Source organism: Zootoca vivipara, chromosome 1 (genome assembly GCF_963506605.1).
Source record: "Zootoca vivipara chromosome 1, rZooViv1.1, whole genome shotgun sequence".
NCBI classification, from domain to species: Eukaryota; Metazoa; Chordata; class Lepidosauria; order Squamata; family Lacertidae; genus Zootoca; species Zootoca vivipara.
In genome coordinates this window covers 28670572-28694532 of record NC_083276.1, presented here as the reverse complement: position 1 = coordinate 28694532, position 23961 = coordinate 28670572, and the positions used below count along the sequence as shown (strand labels likewise).

The 23961-nt window shown below is 41.4% G+C and overlaps 2 protein-coding genes across 2 annotated transcripts; one reads left to right on the top strand and one right to left on the bottom strand.

Moving 5' to 3' along the window:
• Nucleotides 1–16035, bottom strand: TMED8 (transmembrane p24 trafficking protein family member 8). Its single transcript, XM_035097173.2, has 6 exons — nucleotides 15735–16035; nucleotides 8221–8299; nucleotides 6238–6367; nucleotides 2972–3113; nucleotides 1623–1916; nucleotides 1–1026 (listed from the first exon to the last, which is right to left on the bottom strand). The coding sequence occupies exons 1-6, from the start codon at nucleotides 15895–15897 to the stop codon at nucleotides 809–811; spliced, it is 1026 nt and encodes a 341-aa protein (XP_034953064.2). The 5' UTR covers nucleotides 15898–16035; the 3' UTR covers nucleotides 1–808.
• On the top strand, nucleotides 15982–20429 carry SAMD15 (sterile alpha motif domain containing 15). The gene is made up of 3 exons (XM_035097163.2): nucleotides 15982–16725; nucleotides 17286–17384; nucleotides 18372–20429. Exons 1-3 carry the CDS (start codon nucleotides 16261–16263, stop codon nucleotides 18783–18785), a joined length of 978 nt encoding a protein of 325 aa, XP_034953054.2. The 5' UTR covers nucleotides 15982–16260; the 3' UTR covers nucleotides 18786–20429.
• Nucleotides 20430–23961: the final 3532 nt, after the last annotated feature.

Below are 23961 nucleotides of genomic sequence, written 5' to 3'. Positions count from 1 at the left end.
AATGCATCCACTTGTTGACACACCAGCCCATTTTGGGTTTGACACCCCTGTCTTAAGCTACACTGAACTCAGGCAAACAGTCAACCAACGAACATAACATTAGCCCCAAAAGGTCTGGCGGAGGAAGAATCTTTGTTTGGTGAATTGCTTGACTAGAATTATTTGGTTTATGCTTCCTTCTTCCATTTTGTGCCCTTTCTGAGAAAAAATACATGTAACTTAAAATTACTTCAGACAAGCTGTGAAATCCAGGTATCTATACCAGCAAATACACACCAATTTTGCCTTACAATAAACTAGCTACATTTGCACGGAACTAGAAGAGAGAAGACAGGCTGGCAATGGGCTGGATGGCATACATATGTGCCATTTCAGAAGCTTCCCAGAGACCAAGCAAATGGCAGTGCACTGCAGCATAGTAACAATGCAGTTTCTACAGGCTGCTTTGGCAGCTGATCCCAGTGATTATTTGAGATAGCCGACTAGAAGGTAAGAATATATTTACCCCAAAAGGCATATTTCAACTTCAGTTCATGTAAGTGCAATAGAAAGTAAAAGCAGACACCTGAACCTGGTCCAGTGATTTGCTTTCTATAGCTAAGCTCTCAGATTGGTGTCTGCATAAAACAAACGAGCTGCCAATAACCACGTGCATCACTTTAACAGTGAGGAAGAGTTGAAGGAAGTAATCCATACATAAGCATAGAGATTCAGCCATCAAGTGTGTGCCTGATAGGAGATACTAGTCATGACAGGCAGCTTGCTTTGGTGTCTTATGGCCCGCCCACTCCAAATCTCATTAACTGCTCTAGCTGGTATAATAGACATGGAAGAAGAGAATCTTGTTGCGTAGGAGTGAGTAAGAATTGTCAAATTTGAGCAAGTAGATGCCCTCGCCTGGATAATCGTGGCTGCCTACTTGCACTTCCCGGTGGCTATCCCTTCGGTAGACAGGCATGATCTCCCCATAACGGTTTCGCAAATAGCTTCTGGAGCCTCTTTCCACATCACCTACTGGAATAGGTCCTGAGAATAAAGAAACACACAAAGCATCCGTGAACAAAGAAAAAAAAGACTAAAAAGGGTCATCAGACTGACTAAGGAAGATTACAAGAAGAAAACATTATGCTTTGCAGTGCACCATGGTTTGCTAAGTTAAGTGTCTGCTGATGACAATGCAGTTGAAGTTCTACAGATTTTCTTTTTTAATCTTGATGTTGATTATAATTTATGTTGATACTCAGTATGTGTTTTATGTTTTTATTTTGTGAGCCATGACAGTCATAATTCCTCTTCCCTCCATGTCCCCTTGTGTGTTGTATATTACATAATGTAATTTTTATTATTATTTATATGCCACCCATCTGGCTGGGTTGTCCCAGCCACTCTGGGCGGCTCCCAACAAAATATTAAAACACAAAAAACTCAAACATTAAAAAGCTCCCTGACTTCTAAAAGTCAGATAAAAGTTTATTCCCTTGACATCTGATGGGAGGGCATTCCACAGGGTGGGCATAACCACAAAGAAGGCCCTCTGCCTGGTTCCCTGTAACCTCGGAGCTGGATCACAGCATGCTGATATTAAGGCAACAATCATGACTCTTGCCCAGTTCTGCACTGACCTTCAAACTCTTCTTCTTCATCTTCTTCATCACTTGATTCACTAACTTGCACAGTAATTGCAGTGCTAGTAACAGAAGTCCAATCAAAATAGACCCCAAAGCCAATGTCATAATCTTCTGTGGCAAACTCCCAGCAGACACGCTTCCCATCAGGGTGAGTTGGCACCCGGACCGTTAACACTTCACCCCGTTTCACTACCATTCGGGCATTCTTCTCCTTTGTCATCTTTGTTTTGAACTCCCTTATCTTGGCGCTTGTCCAAGTAGCGGGTGGAATCAGGGGTGGAGGACGAGCTGAAAGAAACAAGGAAAGCATTACTAGCTTGTAATCAACAGACGGTATAGTCTTTAATTTCATTGTACATTCATAAGATTGTATCTAACACTGTGAACAAGCGGAATAGATTTTGCTTGTGCGATAGAATTTCACCTTCCTGCAGTCCCCCAGGCATTCTCAATATATGCTCTGAAGAATTGAGAAATCCCCTGGGTACATAGAGGAAAGAAGAAGAAAGGAGAGTCTCATTGTGCAAACTGAACTCCACTGATGCAATGGTGAATTCTGCTCATATGGTTGCCAACATTCAAAAAGTTCAAAAAGAAATAATAGTTCTCCACCTTTATGCTGGCAGAGCTCTGCAAAACTGCAGATAACTATTTTTCTTCCTCTTCATCTCAACCCAACTTTACCTGGGATGATTGACACTAGTCTTTTATTGTCATTGACTAAAGCTATCTCATATTTAAACAAACTACACACCCAGAGTGGAACTTAGTATGCATTTAGTTTCACATAGAAAAGCTTCTCACAGGGAATTAGTGACAATGTGTTTAACTGTCAATACGATCCGAACATATGGTACTTGATTTGCTATGCCGAAAGGACTGTTTTAAATGAATTTCTATTCTGAAGGGAAAAAACACCCCCAGAGAAATATAGCTTTGAGAACCTTGCTCCAGGGCTGAATAAATAAATGAAAACAATTATTTCAGCTCTATCATAGTGTCCTAGCCATGTATTTTACAGGTTGCACAACACAATAGCACAGCTTGAGAAGGTATAGTAGACAAAGACAGAAGAATCAGAAAGTGCCCCAACAGAGGATAAGAACTGCCTGTCAACTGAACTCAAACACCACAGAATTAAAAAAATAAATTAAAAACAAAGTAAGAGCAGACATACGGTAGTCTAATGTCCCAGTCTCCTATTTTTCTAAACTTATAAATCAATTTCATTTTTGTTTGAAGACTTATCATGCCAGAGTATCAATATTACATTTGGGATTCGTCCAGAACTCTGGCTACTGATAAATAATACCCTGAAACAGTGATGTAGTCTTAAATCTTACCTTTCTTCTGCTCACCCAGTAAATCTGTAGTTTCCAGCTCTGCTGTAAGGACATCTACTGCTCCTGTGTATTCAGACTGTATCATGACTATATCACCTGGTCCTTGTGGGGCAGGATACTTTGTCATCCGCACTACTTCCTCCTACGCAGAGGACACAAGCTTCCTTAGAATCACACCATTTTTTTAATTACTACATTTATTTGTATTTAATTACTAAATTATACCTGTTGATGCACAATTTCTAGGTCACATACTGAAAACCATGGAGATTTCTAAAGGGTAGGAACTAGATTACCAGGAGACTCTGCATATATCTTTTAAGACATGATACATTTGATGTGCCTCCCTCTACATAACTACACTAGTCATCCTACCACCCACCCTCTTCTCCTGGAGCAAATATAAAGTACAGTACAAAAATACTAGCACAAAAGTGGTATGTTGGGCAAGAGACCAATAGCAAAACTAGAAAGCAGGTGCACTACCTGTTACAGTGTATAAAGACATATTCCCCAGGTTAAAATCTGAGGATACTAGTAAACACTGCCAAAATTGCCCTGACCTCACCCTTGGAGCTCTCCAGTGGAAGACAGGTTGGGCATACATAAATTCTCCTGAAATGAAATCATGTCTAAGTGCATTCATTGCAATAATTAGGCCAATACAACTTTGCCATTAAGAGACATCTATTTCAGTTCATTTTAAAATGCATGAAGCACAGACCAACATTTGCATCTGTAGTCTCATAGCCTTACTGTTAGGAAAACAGCAGAGAATAAAGAAACCAAGTGCTAAAAAATGACAAAATACTTTGACCTTTTTTCCAAAGTTCAATTTACAATTCCAATCTTACCTTTGAAGGAGAATCAAATGGAAATCAAATTACTTTCAAAGTACTATATTAAACACTACAGCTACTCAGCAACAGATAGAACGAACTCAGACAAACATATATTTTATTGGTGCACTCTTCCATTGTCTCTCAAGACAGACAGATATCATCAATCTTCCTCAAGATTCTTATCTCTTTGCTCTCTAAATTCAAAGGCTGCATTTGCATCACTGAAGTGACCTCTCTGGGGTGCAAGCCTCAGCAGTGTGTATGGAGGTCCTGAGCTGCCCAGAGACAGGACCCCCCAATTGGCTTTGCTGATCTGGTGCAAAAGAAAGAAAAGCAATACATTTGGCACCAGCTTAGTTGCAAGAGTTGCCAGGAGGCATAAAATACACCATCCAACCACCTTAGGGACTCCACTTCAGATTTGTTTTGGGTTAACTCCTTAGCCTTTGCTTCTCCTGAAGATATCCCAAAAGGCAGCAGAGGTCAATTCACAGGAATTCACAGAATTTATATATGCCCAAGTCAGCTCCGTGTCTAAATTCTTGAGACACTCTTTGCAACTTTGCAGGGTGGATAAAAATCAATGATTTTTTTAAAAAAATCAAAAAAATCGGATTTTTTTATTTAAATCAGATTTTTTTGATTTAAATCGATTTTTTTTATTTAAATTGATTTTTTTTTAAATAAAATGCTTTTTGAGGAAAATATATTACCATCCAAAGGTTATTCCATCATGAAATAAAGATTAGTTTTTTTAATTATGTAGAATAAGGTTGTATATGTTTAATTTTTTGGGTAAATAAATTCCATTAATCCATTCAAAATGTCATGCTCTTCCAGAGGTTTTTGTAAGATTATTGGGCAGTTTCTCTGCCTACAAGATATTATCACAGATGCTTGGTTTACTTTTGCAGTTCTCAAAACTGAATTTGACTCAACAGAGATCACATGCCTCTTCTTCACAGCAAAAATGTTATAACATGAACAGAGTTGAGAAAAAGACCTTAATCCTATTGTTCTACAAACCTATGAATACAGAAACAACCCCTTCAGTGCTAAGTTTCAAGAAGTTCAGTGAATAGAATAGAAACAATATTTTTCTGATTGTTTGGAGTGAACAGTATTTATGTTTTTCATGTGTAGGCTGGGCTGACAGTCTAAGTTTCTTAAAAAATATATATATTGTTTTTGTTTAGCCAAATTAGTTAACAAACATGGATGTTTGTTTAAGCAAATAACATATGCTGTAATGTTATTGTTTCAGTTGAATAAATCTATTTAAATTGTTATTATTAAGGTAATGATTATTTTTCTCCTTCCTAAGTACAACAGTAAAGTTGTCCAAATATGAATATCCCATTAAACTGGGGATAAAAAACTAATATGAAAAGTTGTTATTCTAAAAATCTTCATCTACTTGCATATTAAAGTTATACCAGCAAGAATTAGTCTTTATGTAGAAAACTATGATTTAAATCAAGCCTTACTGACTAGTGATTTAAATCGTGATTTAAATCAGTTTGATTTAAATCAAATCCACCCTGCAACTTTGTTCTATTGTGCACAGGTTCTCCAACTTTCTACCCCAGGATCCAGCTGAGAGGGCTGGAAAATATTGGGGTCCACCAGTCACAAAATGATAGTGCAACCCTAACCCTTTCCTTTGTATTTCTAGTTTGCTATTATAAAGAATATTAACCTCTCTCTTTCTAATTTCTTTCAGCACCTCCTCTGGTCCTTTAGCCTCAGAGGAGGGAGACTTCTCCCCCCCCCAAAAAAAGAAGTCTCCCAGAAAACTTTACTCAGCATATGAGAGGGTTGGTTTGCTGGTGCTGGCATTTTTCCAACAAAAAAGGTTACAGCATGGCCAGGGGACAATGCAGGTGAGTAAGGAGGCACTGGATGAGACATGGCACCAAAGCCCTATTGAAAGTGGACTAAGGCACCATAATGGTCCCCAGTCATTTGAGAAACACTGGTCTAGCTTTACCCTCTCCCTCATATGTTGCAAAGCCACACATATGTCTTTTCCCACTTCTTCCTCATCAAAGGGTTTTTAAATGTTAAAATTTTGCAGACCCCAGAGAAGTAAAAAGTGCCCAAAAATGTATCCATGTCTAACAGTACACAAATGTGATAAAGTGTTCTTTTAATCCAAAGAACAGCCCCATAAACTTAACAGGAAGTACATATGTATTAGGAACAGTATCACAAATAAACCTAACAATCTTCTGAAGAATCTGAAGAAGTGTGCATGCACACCAAAGCTCATACCAATGACAAACTTAGTTGGTCTCTAAGGTGCTACTGGAAGGAATTTTATTTATTTTGTTAAACCTAACAAAGTGTATTACCCATGTGCTACAAACACGAATGCATTCAGAAACAATACTGTGCAGACTGTCTAGGAAGCCAGTCCCCTACCTCTTTTGGGTGCTGATGTTGATCAGTTAGGATCTCTTCCTTTCCTTCTACATCTCGCTCTTTCAGACTATCATCAGCACTTCCACAATCCTTTGTAGCCTCTGCATTCACAGGTGACCCACTCTGCAGCCTCTCAAAGAAAAACAGCAGATCAATTCAATATGTTTTAAGAGAAATTCAGGATGTTTTCAGGCAGGTGAAACAATCATAAATGAATCTCCAATCAAATGGGGAAATTGATTAAAGGATGCTAAAGAAACAAGATTTCTCTAGTGCATTTATTCCTGACACAACCAGATAAAGCTGTCTCAGCTGAGCCAATGCTACAGTGAATAATTCTGCAGCTTTGTACTCCCTTAGGTAGCATAAATACAGCCCAGCTGAGCCCGCCCAACCACCACTTCATAGCTGAAATACTCTGTAAACATTGGCTTTAGCAAATCATACCCTGCACTCAGGCTGATTAATTCATCTAGACAGAAAAAGTACATCAGAATTATATGGCAGCTTGATGCAAGCATCTCCATGTCTATAAATGAAATTTTTGCAAATAATGTTTTTTAAAAGATACATTAAGCCTTATGCAAATACATTTTACAGATAACAACACGGGGCTTACCAACAAACTTTCAGGATTAACCACCGCAGTAAGTTCCTTTCCCAACTAGCTACTCTGACCTCTGTGAAGATGGAAGCAGGGCAACATGACCAAGTCTGGGGTGATTTAACCTTGGTCACGCCCTGTCTAAAACAACTGATATTTGACAGTTTAACTACTGGTAGCAGAGAGAGTCTGGTTGGCTATCAAAGTAGCTAGGTGTGCTTAGGGATTTGTCAGGCAGGATAAACCTGTATAATTTCCTCATGTGGAGGAAAAGAACATGGAAAGGGACTAGAAGTGCTCCCATTCAAGGAGTAGATGGTTTTAATAGAAACAATTCTGTTGTAGAGGACTATAAATTCTTGTTTAGACCTGAAACAGTGTTTCTGACACAAAATAAGTACTGTACTTTAATAGTACCTTTAATAGTTAATCTTCAAACCTTTTCTCTATTTCAGTGTTTGTTAATATTTTAATCATGCCTCAGCTTTAATTTATAACTTGTTCAGGGAATAAGTTGTCACAGTTCTTACTGGCGAACTTATAGGATGGTATTCAACTAGGTTTTACTCAAAGTAGACCCTTTTAAATTAGCTTAGTTGTATTCATTAGTTTCAGTGGGTCTACTCTGAGAAAAATATAGTTGAAAACCTCTCTGTATTTCTCTCCCCCCACCACCTATTCTTGTTTTTTGAAAGCCCCCCTTAGGGCCCATTTTGGAGGAGAAACTAACAAAAATAACAATAATCTTAAAGAATAATCTAATTAGAATCTATTATCTAAAAATAAAGAAGAGATTTCCATCAGGAGAACATTTAATATTTAAACCTCTGCTAGTTTAAAGAGCAAACATGGTAGTATTGCTATCTTAGAGATTAAAGCAAAAGCCTATTTGGCATCAACTGGATGCTGCACAGCATCCCTGGATGAAGACATAATTACAGATGCATCAGGGATTTCTATTTCCTCTATGCTCCAGAATTCATATGCCAGGATTACCTAAGTTTGCTTTTAAAAATAGCATTGTGCTTTTACAATAAAAGCAAAGTTTAACTCATTGAATTCCGCTCTTTCTCTTGTTAAACATGATGCACTATAGGGCATTACAATTATAATATAATACAATTATTAATAGATCAGCGCCCGAACACTTCAGAAACCCCTCAATAAAGAATCAATGTCATTTACAGATATTTTACAGGAGTAGCAGAATATCCAACAAAACTCCTGAATGAAGCAACTGGCAGATATTCAGCTATATATTCTATATTGTGAAGGAAAGCTGAGCTGAGTGTTAGACTCCTCCATCACCAGAAACTCTCCTTCATTGCTTTGCTCTTGAGCAAGACCTAATGCAGGCCTTCATTACACATATTTCCTACCTGCACTGCAAGGCATCATTTTCAGATGTGGCAGCTGCCTGGAAAGTAGATTCTGGTCTTTGATCTGAATCTTCATTCTCTAGAAGAGGGTAGACAGAAATAATATTTGATTTTTCAACAGTTGTAAAACTCTAGCTATTATCCAGTGCTAGGCTCTTAGGAATGAAAGGGAGGGAGGCAAGTTTTGGTTATTTTTCTTTCTTACTTTCTTCTTTCTTACTTTTTTTTTAAAAAATCATTTTTATTGATTTTCCAATAAAAACAGTCATTTAACATATACATCAAATCATATTCATATTCCAATTAAAAACAATAAACTAAAAAAACCCACCAAATTACAATCCAAATTATTATTAATTTTTCCGGGCTTCCCATAGTCTGGACCTCTGAAGTATATCTCCAATATCTTCGTTCTTGCCTTCTTTTTGTTGTTCTCATATTTTCCACATTCCGATCTTAATGCTTTAAAGTTCTCCATCTATGCGATTCTCAATCATGTCAGAAATCATATATCCTTTTATCCATCAAGTACAGCTCAGCTTCTCCTGACTTCATTCCAATCTTCCAATCCAGGCTGTTGTCCAAGTCTATTGTTTGAAGTTTAACGACACAGCAACTCCCAAGTTGTTAAATTATTCCAATCTGGGCTGTTGTCCAAGTTAAATTGTTGAGTATACTGTTTGTAATATTGCAATGTAAATGAACTGTATTCCACAGATATAAGTCATTTGGCGATCGATCAGCTTTTCCAGAGACCACACAATCCCCCCCTCTGGGCCCTAGAAGGGGGGTTGCTAGACATCCATTTAGCCCTCTCTCTCGCTCATAATGAAGAAATTATGCAAACAGGTGGACTGTATGTTATCCTAAATTGTTGTCTTAAATCATTATGAGGTCAGCTAGCAAGTATTTCCCACTTCCCTCAAAAAAGGGAGGAATTCTCATTTTTCCGTGCTGCGTCATATTAACAAGCGCCATCTTGTTTCTTCTTTTATCTTTATCAAGTCTTTCAAGTCTAAGTAAAGCTGCGCAATAGAAGTCCATCTGTCCTTTTTTTTAAAAAAAGGTTTCTTAATGAGGCTTGGCATAGCAAAACAATTGTAGTTATTGAGAAGAGGGGGGGGGGGACGTACCAATCACCTCCGTAATCCAAACACCATGATGAGAAAGTCCAAGCTTAAACACCAGGGGGACTGTGCAGTTCTGCAGGTTTTTTCTCAGTCTTCTTCAGTCCAGACTATGTCTGTTTATTGTACAAATCTAATTATTTTATCAAACAGATATTTCCAGCTATGAAAGTGTCTTTGTAGAGTGCCAGCTGTGTTGTGCTCTGGGACCCAGCGTCCTGCTGCTTGCATCTTGATGCAAGCTGGCAATCTTGGATGGTCTGCCGGTCTACAAGACAAACCTCCCCCACCCTGGGGAGTCTGCCAGGGCTAATTACCCCCATATCAACCCTGAATTACCGGCACGGCTGAGGTCCGACTGTGTGGGAGTCAGCCATTTCTCACCACCAGAAACAGGAAGCCCCAAGTTTTGGCTATTTTTCATTTCCCCGGTTAGAAAAATACGGGATCAGCAGTGCCAGCACCGGAAGTCGCTTCTACGCATGTCCAGACAACTTCCGGTGCCGGCACTGCCCAATTTTCGGTGCCCAGAAATGGGCAGAGTGGCACTGGAAGAAATCTGGGGGAATTATGGGATATTTGGCATGACAGCGGGAAACGGCTTTAAAAACGGGTTTCCCGGGGAAAACAGGAGACTTGGCAGCTATGCCCCTGCACCCCCTTGTTCTCCCTGAAAAAACTGCTTCAGCAGTTGAGGGACTCTCTAAAACAGGGGTCCCCAGACTTACCGCGCGGTGGGCCGGACTGCAGGGGAGTGCGCGCGCAGCGGGCCGGAGGGCGGGGGAGTGCGCGCCCGTGCGCATGCGCACACGCACACGGGCGGAAAAAAAATCGGCGAAAATCGCTTGTGCGCATGCGTATGGGCCTCCCCCGACCCGGAAGTGCACCAGAAATGACCTCTTCCGGGTCGGGAGAGGCCCGTACGCATGCGCACAAAGGATTTTCGGCGATTTTTTGCCGATTTTTCAGATCGCCGCTGCGCCGCGCGCCGTGAGAGCGGGCGGCGGCAGCGGGCGGCGGGGGTCGTCGCGGGCCGGATTGGAAGGCCGATTGGGCCGCATCCGGCCCGGGGGCCGTAGTTTGGGGACCCCTGCTCTAAAACAATGTGGGAGGGAGTGCTGGGGACTTCAGAGCAAAGGGACAGTCAGCAAAAATTGTATCCCACACCTACTTTATCACAATCACAATTTAAAAAACATACTCTGCTTCCCTAAAGTCAGTTTATATAACATGCAGAGCACAATGAGTTGTTATGACAGTATCCAGATTGTATAGTGTCTGAGCCACAGAATACAGATGTGGCAGCCTGACAGGCAGGCCCCAGATTTAAGGCATCATTTGCTATATAAACACCTCTTCTCTCCATTACAGCACAGGACAAGCAAAGTGGCAATGGCCCCCGTCAGTACTTTTCATGATGCCTGCCAAACTGTCCCTTTCAGTTCTTAAGTGAAAAAATCAGGGAAAGCATTAATATGGGTGAAAACCAACAACCGCAGAAGGACAATGAGGAGTACCGGTAACTTTAATAAACACATTAGGACCATCACTAACTCAACCATAGTCAAGAAGCACACACAGATAACCTTTTCTAAACAGGAGAACAGGATTACATTTTAATTCATTTAATCACTGACTTTTCAGTAGAGATTACTCAGAATGGGAGCAGGCTATCATTAGTTTTATTATTTAAATTCATTAAAGCCCAGACTAGGAGTGACAAATTAAATTTATAATTGTTTATAAAGCTCTGGTATACATTGTTTACCGACTGTAGATTTAATGTAGGAACTGGGAACAGGCAATGCCATAAGAGCTTTTATCTAAGTCGATTACCTTTAGAATTGTAAGAAAGCACAACAGCATGGTGATGGCAGTGCACTATTTTCTTTTAATAAGTTAGAAATTATACATATATGTAAATGAAATTCTGCAGATTAATCACATTTAAATGTGCTTGCTCATTTTCTGCATTTTTCCTGTTTCTCGGGTTTCTAATGTTCAGCTTTTCAATGTCGGATTCGGGAGAACAATTTGGAGAAATAAAGGAAAGTATGGAGAATGAAAACCAATTAGTTTGGAAAATATGGAGAACATTGCTGAAATAATAGTGAGAACTAACATAGTGCTTTCAGGGCATTACATGTATTATCTCATAATCCATAAATACTCATGTAAAATAGCCCAGCATTTTCATCCCTGAGGTAGGGTGGGTGGGTGTATATGAGAGAGAGAGAGAGAGAGAGAGAGAGAGAGGGTGGGTGTATATGAGAGAGAGTGAGAGAGAGAGAGAGAGAGAGAGAGAGAGAGAGTGTTTGGACTTCAGCGCATCAGCCCCAGCTTGGTGAGTCTATGGGGCATCAGGAGGAATCATGGGGTACTGGTTCTTAAAATGATTTTAGAAAGCCAGTTCTTAATATTTAAGTCCTGGAAGCCATTTGCGAAATCATTTTACAGGTAATTTTGTTGCCCTGCCCTTTTGTTCAGTTTTACACATTTTCAGAAAACTATCCAAGGCAGTAAGTAAATGCTTGTTGTCAGTGCTTTTTTGTGGGGGGACGTAGGGGTATGCATACCCCTAAACATTTTGTGAATCGATAAGTTTGGCCTCATTGAGGGGCATGCTTTCAATATGAGTAGGAAAATGAGAGTACCCCTAAACATTTTTAAAGAAAAAAGCACTGCTTGTAGTGATAAAGTCTCAACAACTATTTTATTAATAACTTCCTTAAACTGGGCTTAGCATAAAAGATCCCTCTTACATTAGTGCTTATCTGCTCAAAAAAATTATACAGTATACTGGTAGATTTTGGCATCAAGTACAGTATTCAGCATGCTAAGAATTCCAAGCTGGTTTCGTTTGTATTCATGTTTTTTTTTAAAAAAATGTACATTTTTAGCTCTTAAGGCTGTGAAGATAAGACTTGAAAATGTGTAGGCAACAACTGACACGGTTTTGAGAGGCTGTTGAGCAGAAATTACAGTACAGGCATGGGGATCCAATACTGTTTGCATAATATGATTAGGGGGCTTCCCTTTCGTGCAAGATTTTGATTGAAAACAAACAAACAAATTACCATATATTCCTGCATATAAGACGACTGGGTGTATAAGACGACCCCCAACTTTTCCAGTTAAAATATAGAGTTTGGGATATATTTGCCATATAAGAAATACGACCTGGCGTATAAGACGACCCCCGACTTTTGGGAAGATTTTCCTGGGTTAAAAAGTAGTCTTATACGCAGGACCCATCAATGGCTTAAAAGTTCTGAGGATCACCACAATTAAAGCATAAATAAATAAAGGGGAAAGAAGTGGGGTGAGGGAGACTTCCTCCCACAATGATAGAAGGTAGCCAATAGGGAACCAGAACAGAAGCAGGTACAGTATTTACTTTAAGGTTGTCACAGTTGCGCAGTGAGAGTTGTGTGTTTTTAAGAAGGAAATAAATGCATTAGCTTGGCAAACACAGGAGGAGAAAAGTCCAGAACTCCAATCTCCATCTAGGAGAATCACCAGCTTGTCTCAAAGCCAGCACTGACACCCAATACTATAGCAACAGATGAATTCATTTTTATATTTCACTTATTATTATTACTCAACACCCTTTGCATATTAGTTACAGGTAGGTAGCCGTGTTGGTCTGACGTAGTCGAAACATATCAAAACAAAAATCCTTCCAGTAGCACCTTAGAGACCAACTAAGTTTGTCATAGGTATGAGCTTTTGTGTGCATGCACACTTCTGTGTGTATCTGAAGAAGATCTGAAGGAGGTCTCTAAGGTGCTACTGGAAGGAATTTTTTTAATTTTTTATTATTTTTTGTTTCGACCCTTTGCATATTGATATTGATATGAGGGAGCTAACTAACATTAGACACTTCTTATTCGGTGGTGGTGGGGACTTGGCATTTAAACACAGCACTTCCATATACATTATTTTGCTGTGATCCTGACAAACAATTGTCAGAAATTATCCTGCTGATAACTGAAGATGAGAGATTTTATGTCTACCGTTGAGTTCAGACGGCAGAAACTAGATTTGAAATAGGGATATTCTGATCAAAGTTCTCCTCTCAGATAACAATGTATACTAATGGGGTTTTGAAGTATTTGTGGCCTCATTTGCTGAGGCAGGATCTGCTTAGACCTGCCTTTTATTTTCAGTTTTTAAAGGTATTTATTGGCTGTGTTAATTGTAATTGACTTCATTATTTCTATTGTTTGTAGGTCACTTTTTCTAAGTGACTAATAAATAATAACAACTGGGGTGGGGGCTCAACTGCACAGAGTCTTAAGTCTGTGCACAGGGTGCATACTTTTAAATCTACCACTGATTTCTAGGATCCTCCATTTTAATGATTAGTCAACAACACATTTCCATTGCTTTCACTTAAACTTCTCTATGCTGTGTTATTACACTTGAGATTTTAGAAGTGAAGTGTCTGGTGCATAAAACAAGAAAGCAAATAAGTTCATGGCAATGCCACTGCTGTCTGCTACCTGATGCAACAATTACAGAAAGGTGCATTAGCCCAATTAGAAAACAACTGGAATGCTGTGGGGGGAATTAAACAATGCAGTAACCCAAGGGAACAAAAGCTATTAAAGGCTAGCTTCTGACAAACAAGAATATCAAACAAGCTCATCAAGCAATACTGCAGCATATTATGCTCCACCACATTATTTCTTGAGTGATAAATAAAACATTGATGGGTACTGCAAAAAATCTAATGCAGTACTGTATTATGATTCTGTTCTGACACCTGTTCAATACTGTTCTACACAGTACTGATTAAGTTCTTGGTGATCTCCTTATTAAAATGATTCTGTGATATCCAGTTATTCTTAACGCTGATCTTTCTGTTACAATCGAAACGGGTTTATGATCTTCGGTTCCACTTCTGGCTACTGGGATACCACAACGGTCAAGCAGGTGAAGAACATCAATATGGGCAGCCCATCTTCAGGAAGTCTTTCATGCCGTAATTCTGCCTTGCCCCAACACACCTAATACCCTGGTCTTCTGTAATATGCATGACTCTTCCTTGTACCTTGGTTTCAACTGATCAACATAAAGAAAAGATGACAATTTAATCCAACCAGTAAACCACTTGTCCAAGCAACTACAATTGCAGAAAAATGCGTAATCTGAGAACACTCAAGGCATAAATTCTGGTATGGATGGAACTAGCACATCTACAGATGTATAGGATAGTGAAAGGATGCATGTACAGTGGTACCTCGGTTTATGAACACAATTGGTTCCAGAAGTCTGTTCATAAATTGAAGCGTTCATAAACTGAAGTGAACTTTCCCACTAAAAGTAATGGAAAGTGGATTAATCCATTCCAGAGGGGTCCGCGGAGTACTCAACCTGAAGCATACTTAACCCGAAGCATAGGTGTAATTGGTTCCGGAAGTCTGTTCATAAACTGAAGCGAACTTTCCCATTGAAAGTAATGGAAAGTGAATTAATCTGTTCCAGACGGGTCCGCGGCGTTCGTAAACCGAAAATTCGTAAACTGAGGTGTTCATAAACCGAGGTTCCACTGTAAACTTAACTTTATTACTTGTAGCTTAAGCACTATATTGTCATGGAAAATATCATACAAAGGCAAAAATCCAAAAAGGGTAGGGGTCCCTTCTATCTGATGCCTCTGGGAGGAAAGGATGCACTGAATTCCTTAGGAAAAACCACGGGACTACACTGACAGTCCAATCCTACAAGTATTCAGAAGAAAACCCCATGGTTTTCTTACTCCCTTGAGCGATTCACTTGCACCTCGAGTTTTCGAAGGCATCAATCAAACCAAGGGCGACTGGATACTTAAAACGGAGGTCTAGTAGGGTCTGTCTCTCAACAGAAACGGATTGTTCTTCCTACTGGCCAGGAGGTGGCCAGCAACGGTCTTTTCAGGACCTACACCCCTCGCGCAGCCGGCCTCAGGATGACTCTTTTCACTTCAGGCTTCCGCGACGCCTCGCCTCGCCTCGAACACCTGCAGCGCCAGCTGAGCGGCCACAACCCCCCGCGCATCAGCCCGGGCTCCTCGGCGCGCGCCCAACCCCATTTCCCCCAAATTAAACGCCTCCCGTCCGCCAACACCCCCCCCCCGTTTTGCTTATTTCTCCCTGAACAGCAGAAGTTCAACAGGTGGCGCACACGCTTGCCACAGGGAGGAGGCACCTGTTGGATTTCTGCCTGCAGCGCCGCTGTCAGGGGACCTTCCAGAGAGCGAGGGAGGTGGCAAGTCACACGGGCCCTCCTCCCGCGCTCCGTCAGTCCCTGGGGAGGGGGAAGGCCCTGACAGAGACAACGTTTTCTTTTGCCCCCCGCCCTCCTATCTCCACCCCGAAGCCGTGAGGGAGGCCCCTGAAGTACCTGAGGAAGGCGGCAGCGGAGGCGTGAGGCGCGGCTTCTTCTCGTCGTCTCCAGCCCCGCCAGCGGGGCAACTGTCGCCGCCGCCGCCTCCCAAGCCGTTGGCCGCGGAGGGTTCGAAGCGGGTGCCCACGGCGGCGGCGGCGGCGGCCAGCACGTCCGACATGGGAAGGCGGAGGGCTGAGCCGCCCGAAAGCAGCCGGGGAGGGTCGAGCGGAGCCGAGCAAAGCCGGAAAGAGCCGAGCGGCGATCAGAGCCACTCCCGTCCTCCTCCCTCACCCGCGACCACCACCGCAGCCTCCTCCTCCTCTCGGGCCTCCGCCCTACGTAGTTCCCGCCTAAAGCTGGCCGCTTTCGAAAGGGGCCGCTTTCGTCAGGCTGCAGTATAGAGTCCTTCTCTGGCGAGCGGGATGGGGAAAGGAAAGGCAACGCACTTCCCGGAAGCGCTGGTAGCCACGGAGACCGTTCCAGGAAGGACGCGTTGCCATAGCGGCGCCGTTGCTGCTGCTGCTCCGGGCTGACAGGGAACATGCAGTCGCCCTCGCAGGCTGCGAAGATGGAGGAGAAAGTGGAGGAGGAGAAAACGGAGGAGAAAGCGGATGAGGAGAAAACGGAGGAGAAAGCGGAGGAGGAGAAAGCGGAGGAGGAGAAAGCGGAAGAGCCGGAGGATGCGGCAGACGACGACGACGATTACTACGACGAAGACGACGACGATTACGGAGATGATGATGACGACGAGGACGACGACGACGAGGGTGGAGGAGGCAGCAGGGGGGCTCGGCGGAGGCGCCGAAAGTCAATCCGTCCCGACTCGGGATTCAAACTCGATACCGCCGAGTTTGGCTCCGATACGGGGCTTGAAACCGAAGCGGGAATCGGGGAACAATCCGAGCAGGATCGTCAGAGTCCCGCCCTGATGGGCCCTTACTTTTTAGCCTGGACTCCCGAAGAGGTGGCCGAGTGGATCGAAGCGCTGGGATTCCCCCAGTACAAGGTAAGCAGAATTGGCTTTGCAGCGCAGGGAGGATGCAGAATGGGACCATCACGATGGTATGTGGAAGAAGGAGGTTCAGGGTGAGGGGAGGGGAGGCTTCCTGATATGACAAAGCGAAGAAAGGTTACCCTGAGCATGTGTAGAGTCACCCAAATGGATGCTTTCGTAACACTTTTTTGTTATTCTTCTGATTTGTAATCGTGTTGTTTTGAATTATAGACATGTATCCTAGAAGGTCGCACACATACACAAACACACGAAATGAAAATAATCCTGACCAACCTTCACTTATAGCAGCATTGATTTATTGAATGTATTTATATATCCTTCCTCTCAAAGAAGCCCAGGGCAGCATACATGAGAAGACATTCAGTTGTTTGAGCCCAGCTCCACTTCTGTGAATTGTTGGACCTTTGTTGGACCTTAATTCAATGCCACCAGTTTAAATTAGTTGGAGAAAGAAATACAAGTTATGTTTTGCCACTTGTTGTACATACCATATGCTATGTAATTATGCAGTTTTGTTGTTGCTGATTTGTTTCTTGTTTTGTTGTAACTAGGAGTGTTTTACTGCAAACTTTATCTCTGGGCGCAAACTCATCCATGTAAATTGTTGTAATCTACCACAGATGGGGATAACTAACTTTGAGCATATGAAGGTAAGAGCACATACTGCAACTGGATCTTCCTTGTAGGTGGAAGACAGATTATGTGACAAGTGATATAGGCATATGCACTTTTGTAGAGACTAGATTTTTCTCAGGTTACTTCTGTTTTATTATACACTGGGTGCTACCATGGTAGATTTTGCCACAGTGGAGAGAGAGCTGACGTTGGGACTACTAGATGGTATTTCGTCCTGATCCAGCAGGGTTCTACTTATGTTCTTAGGATTGCAATATTAAATCAGTAAAATCTGTCTATTGCTACTGGGTCCTGTCTCCTAAAACTATTGCTATTATAAGCTTATAGCTAGAACTAATGCTTTGGTACAGTATATGATACTAGATAGCTCCCTGTGTTTAGAAATTCCTGTACATAACATAAAATAGCAGCAGCCATGGTAATTTTGGAAACCATCAAAAGAAACTGTTTTAACTAACTGAAATTGCTTTTTTTTAAAAAAAATCCACCCACATTCATCTTAGGAAGCTCTCCTATACTAAGTCATACTATTTCTCCATCTAACCCAGTATTACCGTGTTTCTCCAAAAACACCATCTTATATTTTTTTCCCTCAAAAAAACACACGGTGGCTTATTTTCAGGGGATGTCTTTTTATTATTAAATATGGTACAAGGTTAAACTGCCTATCACTATGGCTTATTTTCGGGGTTTGGCTTATTTTCGGGGTATAGTTTATTTTCAGGGTATGATTTATTTTTGGAGAAACACGGTATCTACTCTCCTGGTTCTCAATGAGAAATTTTCTCCATTGCTTGCTACATAGGATGCATTTAAGAGAAGATGGCAAGAATTGAAACTGGGATCTTCTATATGTGTAACATGTGTTTTATCACGGAGCCATGGTCCCTTCCTTCTCTTGCTGTTTTATTACAAGGATGAAAACTCAGCAGAAGAAAAAACTTAATACATTTACTTTCCTAATGGAGATTGTTTTCTTAAAACTTCCTTTTGCTTTTCAGGAAATTTCACGGCATATGCGAGAATTGCTGGAAATAGAGGAGCCTCTCTTTGTCAGAAGCATCTCTCTCCCGCCAAGAGATAATATGGGTTTGTTTCTGGAGCAGAAATCACGGACCGGAAAACGAAGTGATGCCCTTACCTATTCTCAGTTTATCGAAGACTCAGGATTACGTGACTATGAGCCAGCACCACCGCAGGATGGAAGTTCATGGCATGGAAGTTCACCATATAAAAGTGAACTTTTACGGCAAAGTAGCTCACGGCGGACCAGCTCACGGCGGACCAGCTCACGGCGGACTAGCTCACGGCGGACTAGCTCACGGCGGACTAGCTCACATCAAGCTAGTTTGCAGCAAGCTAGCTCACAGGAAATGAGCTCACAACATGGTAGCTCATATTCCCAAAAGAAATAAATTGGTTTTAACACTATGAAGTTGAGTGTAGTCCCCATTCACTGGGCAGCTAATGGGACTACCTGATCTTAAAGGGCAATTTTAGTGGTCGCAGAGCAAACAGATATGTGCTTTTCTGCAGCCTAATCCTAAATATAGCAAGGAGGACAATCATGCAGCTGTGGTGTCAACACAGAAACAGAGCACACAGAAACAGAGGAGATTGTTCTTACTGGAGTTTATCTTAAGGTCTTTTCCTTGCTCTTTGTGAGGGCTCACATTGGCCTGATTCACACAACAGCCTAAGCCTAAACCATTGCTTAGCCCAAGTGTTTGTACAAGTGTGTGGAGGCTCCTGGAAAGGAGATTGCATATGATTTGGTCCTTCCTGCTCTTTCTGCTACTCACTGAGCTAAGACATGGTCTGGCTTATAATGTCTTCCAAACACAGACTAATGGTTTAGGTACCATGGGCAAACCATAAACTGTAAATCTTAGGGCAAATCTTAAAGCTTGTGGTTAGTGTGAAGAGAACAAAACTGAAGTGAGTGGGCATAGGCCACGGGTACAAGAAATTGGCCTATGCTTCTCAGGAATTAACTTCAGGAATATAAGCCATTTTGCCTTTCTGAAAAATCCTATATTCTGTCTCCCTGTGCCTATGACAGTCAGCATTGCCTATGTTTACATAAAGCCACCTGGTTATAGAATGTCCGGAACGTTTAGTCATAGGAATAGGCCAAGCTGAAATTGCTTTTGACGCCTGCCCTTCAGGAGATGCAGGATCCAGGACAGAGGTAACTTAGTGGGTCGCAGTAACCATGGATGTTCCCAAATAGGGTTGGGATGAGCTCTTCCAATATGGGGTAATCCCGGATGTCCCAAATATGGTGGGGGATGAGTTCTTCTAACAAGGAGATGAAATTCATAAATGGTAAAGGGAATGGGCCTTGCCTTCATCGATTGGTAGTTCTTTGTTCTAAATGAGCCAATCTGATTGGTTCTGTAATGTATGGCTACCCAAAAGGTATAAATGTTTGAGACACCCATTGTTCTGGGCTCGGCTTTAGGAAGTATCCTCTGAGCCATTGCTTGCTGTCAGCAAACAATGAAATTTACTTTTCTTTTCTCTACTGCTGCATGGCAAAGTTTTCTTCAGTCTGCGTGGCAACCCTACAAAACCATGAGCCCAGGGATCAATGAGCCAAACCATGGTTTAGCTTAGTACAGCACATTAGCAGTACAGTCAAGTACAGTCGGCTTCCAAAATGTTCGACAACCAAGGTACAGCTTCCAACTGGCTGCAGCAGCTTCCTGCACTCAAGCAGAAGCAGCATTCGGCTTCTGAAAAACATTCGAAAGCATTTACTTCTGAGTTTTTGTCGTTCGAGAGCTGAAAAGTTCAAAAACGGAGGTGTTTTGGATCGGAGGTTTGGCTGTATGTATATTGTCATTGGAGCCATGGTTTGTCTTAACAGGGTGTGTGAGCCAGACTGTAGTGTGATGGCTGTGACCATGCACTGTGAAAGCCATGGTTAAAACTTTGCCTCAGCCATGATCTCACCATTTAGCCTTAGTCAAGCAACTATCCCTCATTCATAGTATCGTCATCTACAGTACACATTTGTAAGGATTACCTAGATTACCTATATTAAGTGTATAGTAAATGCCGTGTTTTTATAATATAAAAAACTGTGAATCTATGCTTTTGGATATTTACATTTTATGCCACAGATTTTTTGTATTCATCTTTGAGTTCATAAAAGATGGATTTTGCTTCATAGGCTGCGTTGACACAAAAAATTATTCATGAAGCAATGGAGACTGTTCATTGGCTTGCTTAGAAGTTGTGTTTCACAGTTTTTCATTGAATATATTTTCAAGTGATCATGCTTAGCTTCAGCTAAGAAGTGATGTTCCTGTTTTCCATTTACTGTATCCTGAACTGAGGCAGCTGTTCATCACCATTGTATTGCAACATTGCAGGGTGGATAAAAATCAATGATTTTTTTTAAAAAATCGGATTTTTTTGATTTAAATCGGATTTTTTTTATTTAAATCAATTTTTTTGATTTAAATTGGATTTTTTTAAATAAAATGCTTTTTGAGGAAAACATATTACCATCCAAAGGTTATTCCATCATGAAATAAAGATTAGTTTTTTAATTATGTAGTATAAGGTTGTATATGTTTAATTTTGGGGGTAAATAAATTCCATTAATCCATTCACCTCTTCCAGAGGTTTTTGTAAGATTATTGGGCAGTTTCTCTGCCTACAAGATATTATCACAGGTGCTTGGTTTACTTTTGCAGTTCTCAAAACTGAATTTGACTCAACAGAGATCACATGCCTCTTCTTCACAGCAAAAATGTTATAACATGAACAGAGTTGAGAAAAAGACCTTAATCCTATTGTTCTACAAACCTATAAATACAGAAGCAACCCCTTCAGTGCTAAGTTTCAAGAAGTTCAGTGAATAGAATAGAAACAATATTTTTCTGATTGTTTGGAGTGGACAGTAAGTTTTTCATGTGTAGGCTGGGCTGACAGTCTAAGTTTCTTAAAATATATATATTTTGTTTTTGTTTAGCCAATTAGTTAACAAACATGGATGTTTGTTTAAGCAAATAACATTTGCTGAAATGTTATTGTTTCAGTTGAATAAATCTATTTAAATTGTTATTATTAAGGTAATGATTATTTTTCTCCTTCTTAAGTACAACAGTAAAGTTGTCCAAATATGAATGATTAACCTATTAAACTGGGGATAAAAAAACTAATATGAAAAGTTGTTATTCTAAAAATCTTCACCTACTTGCATAATAAAGTTATACCAGCAAGAATTAGTCTTTATGATTTAAATCAACTATGATTTAAATCAAGCCTTACTGACTAGTGATTTAAATCATGATTTAAATCGTGATTTAAATCAGTTTGATTTAAATCAAATCCACCCTGCAACATTGCATGTTATTTATTTAAATCACTTGCGTTCAGCTCTGAGTTTTAGACAAAAACTGCGGCAGATGAAGGAGTACAGGTTTAGCTACACGAGAGGTTTATTGGATCCTGTGGCCTGTACAACCATTCCGAGATATTTGTAGTCGGAAACCTGCTCTAATCTGTGTCCTTGCAGTACCCAGCTTCTGGGCTTTGATTTTTTCCCAAACGCTATTACCTTAGTTTTTTGGTAGTTGATTTTGAGGCATTCTGTTTCACAATATATAGCAAGCCTCCTTAGTGCCCTTTTAAGACCGATTGGTGTTCTGGATAAGATGACCGCATCATCGGCATATAGAAGGACAGGGATGTGCCGATTTGCGAGCTTTGGTGGATGGCAGTCTATATCAGTTAGTGCAGCTACTAGGTTGTTAAGGTAAAAGTTAAAAAGTAGTGGAGCCAGAAGGCACCCTTGTCTGACGCCCTTGTAGGTTTTGATGGGATCTGTTAGGTGCCCTTGGTGGCTGCACCTAACTCTGAGGGCCGTATTTACGTGGAGTGCCTGAATTAATAATAGGAGCCGTTTGTCGATTGATGTGTCCTGCAGTCTGTCCCAGAGTCTGGTTCTGGACACGGTGTCAAAGGCTGCTTTGAAATCTACGAAGGCGGCGTACAGAGAGGCCTGCTCTCTTGATTTGTATTTGTCTATAAGATGTTGTAGCGTTAGACAGTGATCCGACGTGGACCGGCCGGGTCTGAATCCTGCTTGTTCGATTGCAAGAATGTCTTCCTTCTCTAACCAGTCTGAAAACTTGGTGAGAAGGTGCTTTGCATAGAGCTTACTGGTCACGCTTAGTAGGCTGATCGGCCTGTAGTTTGCTGGATCCCGTCTGTTGCCCTTTTTGTAGAATGGCACTATTGTGGCTATTCCCCAATCTCTGGGGATGCGGCCGGAGTCATCTATATGCGTAAAGAGGGCGGCTAGAAATGGTGCCCACCAGTCCACTTGTGCTTTTAACATTTCTGGCGTAATGCCGTCTAGGCCTGGGGCTTTAGCCGATTTCAGTTGGTTGATGTAGGTTTTCATTTCAGTTATTGTTACTGGGGGCCATTTTGCCAGTTGTTCTATTTTGCAGGTCTGAGGTGGTAGTTCAGTGTCGTCATATAGAGATTGGAAGTACGAGACCCAGAGGTTTGGAGGAATTTGTGAGATTAGGGACGAGTTGGTCTTGTGGATGCCAGGGGCCGCCAGTCTCCAAAAAAGGGTTTGGTCTTTGGATTTCGCCGCACTGATTAGTTCCGCCCAGCATTTTCTGCTGTAGGCATTCTTTTGCTGAATTATAAGTTTTTTGTATTTTTTTTTTTGAAAGCGGACAGTATGATAGGCTTGCAGTCTGTCCGCCTTTTCGGCTGTCAGGGCAGCTTTGTATGTGTTTTGTAGGGCTCTCTTGGCTTCCAGGCAAGTGAGGTCGAACCAGGGTTTATTAGGTATTGGTGGTTTGTTGAACTTTTTCCCTGGGGTGTTGAATAAGTACGGTTTTAATTCTTGTAGTAGGCTCTCATACACCGTAATTGGGTCCTCAGACTTGGAATTGGGCCCAATGCCATTTAAGATTGTACTTAATTTTCCAGGGGATAGGAGCTCCTTCGATCTGAGGCTGAGGGCCTGGGACCATTTGGCTCTGCAGCCAGGTCGCTCTAGGGCAGTAATCTCAGTGGGATATAATGTCCTGAGGAAGGGAGATTCGATTTTTGGTGCTACCTGCAAGTGTAAAGGGAAATGGTCCCCTTCGAGGAATGGAAGTACTTTTAGGTATTCAATTTTTGGTAGTAGTTCTTTATCTGCCAGCATGTAGTCGATTGTGCTTGTTTTTGCCCCAGACATGTAGGTGAATTCCCCAGGGATGTCGCCGCTGGTACACCCATTTAAAATAGGGAGATTCAGCTGTCGGGAGAATTTGAGGAGACAGGCTCCTGCGAAGTTTGAGTGTTGATCCTTTGACTGCCTTGGAGGTTGGTAGGTTTCTGGGTCGGAGACAGCTAGGTAGCCGATTTTGTGCCTGTATTTAATTTCCAAACTGGGGTCATCCGGCCCTAACCTAGCATTAAGGTCGCCCGCCAGCAGGACCATTGCTCCCGGATAGTCTGCTTGCAGTGTCCTGACATATAGGTCCAGTTTAGTCCAGTTACTCTCAATATCAGTTTTTTTAGAGGTTGGGGGAATGTAGACGTTAATGATTAGGAGATTGCAGTTTC